Source organism: Leptonotus elevatus, chromosome 18, assembly GCF_054856555.1.
Source record: "Leptonotus elevatus isolate MCC_2025b chromosome 18, RoL_Lele_1.0, whole genome shotgun sequence".
Lineage (NCBI taxonomy): Eukaryota > Metazoa > Chordata > Actinopteri > Syngnathiformes > Syngnathidae > Leptonotus > Leptonotus elevatus.
In genome coordinates, this window is record NC_141256.1 from 12934190 (window position 1) to 12943416 (window position 9227).

Consider the following 9227-nt stretch of genomic DNA (forward strand, 5'->3'; position numbering starts at 1 on the left):
TGAATGATGAATCACATCGTGGGCCAGTTGTCGGATTCCCAGATGCAAAACGCCAGCATGGCCGCTGTCAACGCGTCGTCGGCAAACGGCAGCGCTGTTCTTTTCGAGCCCTTTTTGTCGCCCGTGGTGGACAGAACGATTAACGTGCTCATGGTGATCGTCTTATTCATCACCATGATCTCCCTGGGATGCACCATGGAGCTGTCCAAGATCAAGGTGACTGCGGCGACTTTCTTTCAGTCGTGTATGACTTGTGATGGTAATGCTATTAATCATCGTGTTTATGTTCTCCTCTCAGGGTCACATAGTGAAACCTAAAGGGGTTGTGATCGCAGTCCTGGCTCAGTATTGTGTCATGCCGCTTACGGCCTTCTGCTTAGCTAAGGTTGGTTTGATGGTTACATTAGACATGCGCGCACACACACACACCGCACTGTATTATCGCTATTACACTGATGAGATAATAACTCAGACAAAGGAGATGTTGTTTGCTTGCAAGATACTGTCTGCAGCTGTTGATTGAATAATGCAGAAAGTAGTACTTTTTATGATGGGTCGGTATAGTCTTTTAAGGATGGACAAATAACTTAACAATTATCTCATTGAAAACATAAAATTATTCTGCAAATCCTTTCAATAGGCATTTAAAATATTTAATAGCAATATATTTACATGTATTCACAATATTGTTTAATAATAATAATAATTCCTATTTAAACTGTATTATTTATAAATTATTAATATTTTGTGCTGAACAAACTATCAAAATGTAATTGTGTGGTAAGCAGGTCAACCGTAAAATTCAATAAATGTTGCATTTTTCTGCATGCACTTCAATTGAAATGTTTTTTTTTTTTTTATTCCTAAAAAGTACAATTATTATTGTAAAACCACATTATACTATTGGACATTAATGCTGAGGTTCAATTTAGGGGGAAAACCCCTACTAAAATAATTAAATAAAAAATATACTTCACACAAATATTAAATGTGTTCTCCAATAATAAAATGTGTACAGAACTTAACTAAATTAAGAAATACATACCATACTAGAAAAGTAACAAAGGTACTGCAATGGGTTAAAAAAATAATATTTATGCATTGTATTGTACTTCATGCTTTCATCTAAGTGATTCTTGCACATACCAGAAGAGGCCACTTGAAAGATGCTGATTGTACTGTATTACTATTATTGCTGCTCCCAGGGCTTCCAGCTGGCTGACATGGCGGCTGTGGTGGTCCTGATCTGTGGGTGCTGCCCGGGGGGGACCCTCTCCAACATCTTAGCCTTGGCGATAAACGGGGACATGAACCTAAGGTACACACGCGCGCGCACAGATGATTATTTAGTCTACTTCACGGCACAGTTCAACACGCACACACTCTCACTTGTTGTCGTCATGAGAGTTGACTGACCTGCTTCATCATAAAACGATGATACCGTAATATTTATCACAGGACGGCAAACCCGTCGGCCATTCACCCCGGTAGGGTCCTCTTTTATCAAGAAGCAGGTGTGTCCTGTGTTGTTCTGTGCATTCTTGCTGTATCAGATCTCTCTTCGACAGGGAAGGCCATAAACTTAAGACTTATTATCTACACTGTGCTACTTTCTGTCAGGTCATATTATTTACCGTACATGTTTTACCAAAGTCGCATGTTCCTCTCCACAGCATTGTGATGACGTCCTGTTCCACCTTGCTGGCTCTGGGCATGATGCCGCTGTTGCTCTACCTTTACTGTCAGGGCTTCAGCGACCTGAAGAACGCCGTGCCTTATGTTGACATCACCGTGTCGCTCGCCATGATCCTCGTGCCATGCGCCATCGGTATCCTCATCAACCACTACAGGCCGCGATATTCCAGGATCATCACCAAGGTGGCCCACGAGAGGATCTATTAGTGTTATGTAGAAAGTAGACAAAAGGCGAAAAAAATGTACATTATTGTCTCACTAACAAATGACAATGGCAAAAAAAATAACTGCTAACACTATTTGCTCTCAGGTAGGTCTGACCATCATGTCCATTTCCTCCGTGGCGATCGCCATCGTGGCCGCCGTAGCGATCCGCAGCGCCATCGTGAAGGTGATGTCTCCGCCCCTTTTGGCCACCGGCGCCGTCATGCCCTTCATCGGCTTCACCTTCGGTTACATCATCTCGGCCATCTTCAGGCTCAGCCAAGCGTGAGTCATCAAGGTGGAGGGAATTATGAACAGTTCCAAATAGCAGTTCAGGCACCTGCTAGAAGAAAAATATTGGGAAAGGCTACTAGAACATCTGAACTGTATTTGGTGTTAATTTGAAGCATTTTAAATTGTGACAAGTGTGTGCTGACACCCATTTAAAACAAATTGGAATGTGATTGGTCCATTCTGAACACATCCAAGTCCAAATTTGAACAGGGGTGTGTAGACTTTTAATATATTCACATTATTAGCCAACATTATATTTTTGGGCATTTTGTTGAGCACCCTCATATACTCACGACTTTTGAATGTATCCTCTCGTAATCCCCGATCAGCGAGCGGAGGACTGTCGCTATGGAAACAGGGTGCCAGAACATTCAGCTGTGTTCAACCATCCTCAAGCTGGCCTTTCCACCGGACGTGATTGGCCCGCTCTTCCTCTTCCCGATGGTGTACATATCCTTCCAGCTGTTGGAGGCCATGGCGCTTATACTCATCTACAGGTGCCATCAGAGGCTTACGAGAAAGCAGAAAGGTAAAGAACGGCCATTTTGGTTTTAAACAAAATGCTTGATATCCATTTTTGTTCAACGATGGCTACTCACAAGTCAATATAGTAGAGACGAAAACTCTCAAAACAGTAGTTGAAAATCTACATTTTCCTTGTAACAATTCATAATTGGGTCTTTGTGCTGCTTGACCAACAGATGTTTACCAGCCTGCCATGACTGATGCCGGACTGAAAGCACTTTCCGAAGGGACAGTATGACGGACGAGACAGATTTTCTTCGTAACAACCTTGTGTCTGGACGAACTTACTTTATGTGACTATTTTGCAATAAATTTCCACAACTACTTCTTCCGTGGAGGCAGAGCAGGTTCAGTTCCCACTAAACTGCACCTCCTGGTGGCAGGCTAAGGGTATACTTTATTAAGTGGGTGTATGGACATTCAGTGACGAAGTGAAAGTGTGTAGCATTGTTAAAACCACTTTAATAGATACAATATGTCCGACACACAATTGTCCCCTATTTTTTATGTATTTATTGAAAACAAAACCCTTATATACAAAAGGCTGTATTGTTCCAAAACACATTAACATCACTCACAGTGTCAAATTACATGTATACACTCTCACATTCAACCCCCCCACAATAACTTTCAGAACTCATAAAAAAAAAAAAAAGTGCATGAAATAAGAAGCAACAGTCTAAGCGACCTATTTTAAGAAGACTAAGGCCCAAAGCGGAAAGCATGTAGCGAGCATGTCTTAACAAATATGTCTCAGGAACATAGCCAATTAGATCGTCCTCCTGCATTCTCTTCAAAACACGCACTTTGACATTGATTTGTTCTTCTCATGACGGACTTCCCAATACATTGAAATGACAGAGTGTGAAGTTAATAAGAATCCTTGGGTTTTGGTTGGCTAAAAAAACAACAAAAAACAAGCACCTAATTGTACCTGTAGGTAAAAATGTGTTATGTAATCAATTCAAATGTCCCAAAACCTAAAGTGACTCACCAAAGGATGCAGGGGAACAGAGCGGAAGATGGTATTGGGGAAGACAATGTGAAGTGACTCAAGAGGAAGAATAACTAATTACAAATTAATTACTCGCTTATGTATCAAAAACACCCAATAATCACTACAAAAAAAAAAACATACCTTTCTATCCAAGCAGTGTTGAGCTTTAACAAACCTTTCCGAAACGGATTCTCCCAAGACAATGTGGTGAGTTAACGCTGGCTTTCGGTGGAAGGAGAACGGGAGCGTGAACGAGATTGAGACCGGGAGCCAGGGCCTTCCTCATGAGGAGGACGTGGAGGAGGGCTAGCAGATATGGAACGTTTGTTTGGATCCGCTGACTTGGAGTTAGGGAGGGTTGCGTTGCCAGTTGGGGAACGGCTGCAGGAGCGACTGCGGGTTTTGGCTGGGCTGCCGGAGCGCCCGGGACTGCCGGAGCGTCTGGGACTGCGAGAGCGCCCGGGACTGCCGGAGCGTCTGGGACTGCGAGAGCGCCCGGGACTGCCGGAGCGTCTGGGACTGCGAGAGCGCCCGGGACTGCCGGAGCGTCTGGGACTGCCGGAGCGTCTGGGACTGCGAGAGCGCCCGGGACTGCCGGAGCGCCTGGGACTGCGAGAGCGCCTGGGACTGCCGGAGCGCCTAGGGCTGCCGGAGCGCCGAGGGCTGCCGGAGCGCCGAGGGCTGCCGGAGCGCCCAGGACTGCCGGAGCGCCCGGGACTGCCAGCGCGCCCGGGGCTGCCAGCGCGCCTAGGACTGCCGGGGCGCCTAGGACTGCCGGGGCGCCCGGGGCTGCCAGATCGCCGGGGACTGCCAGAGCGCCTGGGACTGCCAGAGCGCCTGGGACTGCCAGAGCGCCTGCGACTGCCGGATGAAGAGCGATCACGGGATCGAGAGCGTGAGCAGGAACGGGAGCGAGATGAACTCCTGGAGCGGGAACGACTTCTTGACCTTCAGAAGGCAAACAGTGAAGAGTTAACTATCGAGGTAGGCAGGTAGTATGTAGGTAAGTCAGTTAGTTATTAGTAGGGTAGGTCATTTAAGATTTTGAGTTGAATTTGAGAAAAAAAATTTTTTATCCCTGGCTATCTAATTCAGCAAAGGCCCGATTGTCTCTGAAAGACAATCCCAAGTGATCATCCTATAGCGAAATCTTAATTCCGAGGGGTTTTTCCAATCCTTAGGTCTGTGGGGTCAACACCGAGGTCGGTCATGCGACTGCACTATTGTGACATGAAACGGAACCAAAGCCAATTAGGAAGCGACCTTACAAAAACAGAGGAACAACTGGTTGTGTTGAATGTCTGTAGAATACGTCTCCTTAGTCAGTCACCTCAATAAATGAGAACAATTTGCAACCACAATCTAGTTCCACATAAATGAACACTCTCTTTTTATTTTATTATTATTATTTTACAATTTTAGCTATAGCAGCGAGGGAAATTCACAATTGTGCCATGTTTGTGACCCAATTAAAAAACTCGTCGTTGCCCAATATCAACACTAGGGGGTCGCTGTTTTTCTGTTGAAAGTTGGTTCTATTTCATCCCTGCTGACCACCTCGAACCGTTGGTACATCCGCAAACAGTTGGTAGGTAAACTTGTTGATTTTAAGGTAGGTAAGGAGCCCAATTAGACAGTTGCTACAACTACTAATAAATGTAAATCCTCATGAAAACTCACCTCTTCTGGGATGCCTCAATGAGCTTGATTTTTCTGCCATTGATCTCCTTTCCAGACAGTTTCTCAACAGCATTTTTCAGGTCGCTGTAAGAGGCAAACTCAACCACCCTGGAAAGAGAATATCAGACATGCTGTGGATAAATTCACAGTCATACACTTTGTCCAGAGAAGCACTAGTAGATGACTGCAACTCACCCTTCGTTGAGTTTAGGTCGGTGTGCATCTGCAAATGTGACCTCTCCAGCTTGCCTCATGAAATCTTTCAGGTCCTACACATGCAAAGAGCGGTTAATGCAGGGAGAGACACGGACAGTCAAACAGATGAGATAAAAGTGATTTGAAGGAGAGATGATTAGATTGCAACTACTGAGGCTACATGAGGGGGGCCAAGAACCTCAAACCTATCAACCGGCCGCATCTTCAACACGACCGCATTTAGGACCGAAACACAATCTTACTAAGTTTAGGATCAGCCAATGTGTTGCAGTTTTGAGATTCTTGTGCCGTCCTCTATTTAGAACTACAGAGACATGAACACCATCTGCATGAATTAAACTGCAGTGGCGTCATTTGGGCAGAATTTGGCACAACGAGCCCTGTTGTCTCAGGGCTCTGCACCGGGACCGCCCCTGCCTCGGCACCCCGCCTCAGCAAAGAGAGTGAACAGGGTGGAAGAGAGGAAACTACTACCTGAGAGCCAAACCCTTTGGGGTAACAGCAGATTATATCCACAGGCACCGGGGGAGGTTTTCACACGCTCTCGCTCTCTCTCTCTCGCGACGTGCGGGAACGCCAGTGTGGGGAGGGGGGATATCGATCGATCGAAGCCCCTCAATTTAACGAACCATCGATCAACGCGGCCATCGACTCGCGCTCTCTCCTTCTGCTTTCTGTCAACTCCCTGTTTCCTCTCCCACCGCCTGGCGCCCCCTGCCTTGGACAGAGGGCGTTGCGAGCGAGCGAAGAGGCCGCCAGCGCTTCCCCCGAGTGAGGAGCGAGCGCTCACATGACCAGCAGGCTTCAACTAGTAGGAGTAGGACAGACTGGCTGACACCACGGGCTCAACCCCGACAGAAGGACCCAGAAGGGGTTAACTCCACCATAAGCGAGCTCTTCCACATGACACAACAGTCAGGCTGGCAAATAAAGGGGTGAAGAATTGGTTAAAATTGGAACACCAGAACAGATTATTTTTTGTTGTAAATTACAACTTAATTTGCACTAAAATAGATCTAAAACATTATAAAAATGTGACTCAACTGTATTACCAAAGTTAGGCAAATCTACAGCATTTTGCACTAAAATTCTACATTTACAAAAATTGTTATGGAGGCCTCATAGCATGTTTAGCGTATAAAATACTCGCTTTGAAATCAAAAACAAACTTGTGGCAATACTGACCTGCCAGCTGACACGGGAGGACAAGTTCTCCACAATCAGACGGTTCTCAGTACGCATCGGAGGAGGGTTTCGACTGAAACGACGAGACATAATAAAAATTACCGTAAAAAGTTCCAAGGTACACGATGAAGTGTGAATATGAGATACCTCCGATTGTTCTGAGCGCCTCGACCGTAACGATCGGGGAAGCGGCCTCCTCCACCACCACCACCACCACCACCTCCGCCGCCGCCGCCGCTGCTGCCGCCACCTCCTCCTCCTCCTCCTCCTCCTCCTCCCCGACCACCACCTCGACCGGCACGCAGACGTACACGAGCGTGCTCTATGGTCACTCTGACATCACAGACACACAAAAATATTTTTTGGAGTGCTTTACAAGTTGTGTGGATTTCATTAGGCCATATTTACGAGTCAGAGGCTTCCCAACCCTGCATTACATTGTACAGAGCGGCCATTACTGACAGCAAAAAACAAACAAAAAAACTGCTCACCTTTCATTACACAGTTCTTTACCATCAAGATCATACACAGCATCTTCAGCATCTCTGGGATCCTCAAACTCCTGCATTAAATAAAGCACAGTGCGTTCTGATTAGGAAGGTTTTTCCTTTTAAAGAATAAAGAAAAATCTGTCAGCATATCCTGCCAATGCTTGTTTTTCTTGTGTATAGAAGCACAATTCTCGTCTTGAAAAAGCTTTCCCCCCAAATAAGTGACGCAATAAACAATTAAAATAGTCATTGCAAGCAACGTTTTCATCAATTCACTTTTGAAAATTTGTTAGGTGAAACATTGCATGTGTGACGAGCAACGACAACTTTTTTTTACGTGATTACGTCGACATTAACCACCTGTTGTCTTATTGTTGCATTTTTTGACTTTTTTTTAATCCTCACATCAATCACAAACGTAACATAGAAAAGCGGAAATTCTGCCTACCAGCGCAAAGGCTTTCCGCAAACAAAAAAAGGCGACAAGGCTAAAAATAGACTAGCTTTCAGACTCTAGAATTAGAATCTAATAATAATAATATTCTGGTAACTTAATCAAGTTAATTGGCTAATTTCCTGTAAAAAGCCTGATGATCTCTCACGACACTTCTGTTTGTATTGTAGCAATTTATATAAACAGTCAGAGTCAGACATAATGTAGTTTTTTTTTTCATTTTTAAAATCTATTACTTTTTAAAAACTTGTACTCAATTAGTTGAATGTGTAGGCTACTTCTATTTTCGCAGTACTATTACTGATTTACTCAATTACGTGTACTTCAACTAGTCAGTACATAGTGCGAGTACTTCTGACATCTCTGCTTACTTTTAGTAAGCAATAGACAGCTTAAAATAGTTTTAAAACACATTATTGGAATAAATCCTTCCTTAGTAGCTTACACCTTACCACAAAGCCAAAACCTCTCTTCAGGTCGATGTCTCGGATACGTCCGTATCCTTTGAAGAATCTCTCCACGTCCTTCTCCCTGGCTGAGGGGCTTAGTCGGCCGATGAATATACGAGATCCACTCATCTTGAAAGCAGTGGGTCTATCTATTAACAAATGCACATAATGACATGAATTGGAATTAATACGTTGTCGCTGCTCTCAGTACACTTTGAACAGGTGTCGTTCGGCACTCAAGCTAGCGCGGCCTAGCTAGCATCAAAACGCAACCCTTAAAGAAAAGGCGATAGCGGGTAATATATGTGAAACTATCCGTGCCATTTCAGCCATAAACACTGAACATTTTAAGATGAATAAAGTTTTTATGACTAAATACCTTGAGAGGGGGCTTGGAGGGCTGCCTGGCAACTATAGACGTCAAACAGAAGACGAAACAAAATGGAGCCGTGCACCTCTCCTGTCCATGTGACAATGACTGCAGATGCCGGAAAATGCCGGAAAATGCCGGGAAATGCCGGAAAAGGCCGGGAAATGCCGAAGTCCCGAGATGAGATTTGGTTTGAGTCATTTCACGTACACACCACGAGGTGTCCTTCCCATACAATACATGATGCAAAACAGGAAACAACTCCAATACCAAGCCCAAAATGAAACATAAGTCAACTTTGACTTTTGACCGCAATACTTGATTCAAAAGATGTTGACTGCTCTCTCTGTATGGTCACTAATCTGATCATTTATCACAACAGAAGAAAAAATACATTAGTTACTCATTAACCAGTGCCATAATGCTGAGTATTATAGGTCAAAGAGCACCCGTTCCAAAACTGTAATAAAATTGTTTTCATATTCTGTATGTGCCCTGTGATTGACTTGCCAGTAGACTCCAGGGTGTATAAAATAAAAATAAAAAAAAGGATTAATAATGTATTTTTATTTTTACAGTACTTTATACCACAATACAAATGTCAGCTCAAACTTACTAGCTGGCTTACCAAAGTTTTTACATAAACTTCAATAAATGACACACACCA

The 9227-nt window shown here is 44.2% G+C and overlaps 2 protein-coding genes across 2 annotated transcripts; one reads left to right on the forward strand and one right to left on the reverse strand.

Moving 5' to 3' along the window:
• Nucleotides 1-3042, forward strand: slc10a1 (solute carrier family 10 member 1). Its single transcript, XM_086060944.1, has 7 exons — nucleotides 1-216; nucleotides 299-385; nucleotides 1206-1318; nucleotides 1674-1878; nucleotides 2006-2184; nucleotides 2523-2722; nucleotides 2895-3042. Exons 1-7 carry the CDS (start codon nucleotides 4-6, stop codon nucleotides 2954-2956), a joined length of 1059 nt encoding a protein of 352 aa, XP_085917070.1. The 5' UTR covers nucleotides 1-3; the 3' UTR covers nucleotides 2957-3042.
• A 118-nt stretch (nucleotides 3043-3160) lies between these two features.
• srsf5b (serine and arginine rich splicing factor 5b) lies at nucleotides 3161-8679 on the reverse strand. Its single transcript, XM_086060943.1, has 8 exons — nucleotides 8570-8679; nucleotides 8194-8339; nucleotides 7288-7358; nucleotides 6944-7129; nucleotides 6797-6869; nucleotides 5591-5664; nucleotides 5396-5503; nucleotides 3161-4663 (listed from the first exon to the last, which is right to left on the reverse strand). Exons 2-8 carry the CDS (start codon nucleotides 8317-8319, stop codon nucleotides 3928-3930), a joined length of 1374 nt encoding a protein of 457 aa, XP_085917069.1. The 5' UTR covers nucleotides 8320-8339; nucleotides 8570-8679; the 3' UTR covers nucleotides 3161-3927.
• Nucleotides 8680-9227: the final 548 nt, after the last annotated feature.

Coding starts and splice junctions, on each gene's coding strand:
- slc10a1 (XM_086060944.1), top strand. CDS start 4: ATGATGAATCACATCGTGGGCCAGTTGTCGGATTCCCAGATGCAAAAC. Junction 1,319..1,673: donor AACGGGGACATGAACCTAAG/GTACACACGCGC, acceptor TCCTCTCCACAG/CATTGTGATGACGTCCTGTT. Junction 2,185..2,522: donor ATCTTCAGGCTCAGCCAAGC/GTGAGTCATCAA, acceptor ATCCCCGATCAG/CGAGCGGAGGACTGTCGCTA.
- srsf5b (XM_086060943.1), bottom strand. CDS start 8,319: ATGAGTGGATCTCGTATATTCATCGGCCGACTAAGCCCCTCAGCCAGG. Junction 5,665..6,796: donor CCTCCCGTGTCAGCTGGCAG/GTCAGTATTGCC, acceptor TTGCATGTGTAG/GACCTGAAAGATTTCATGAG. Junction 5,504..5,590: donor CGACCTAAACTCAACGAAGG/GTGAGTTGCAGT, acceptor TTCTCTTTCCAG/GGTGGTTGAGTTTGCCTCTT.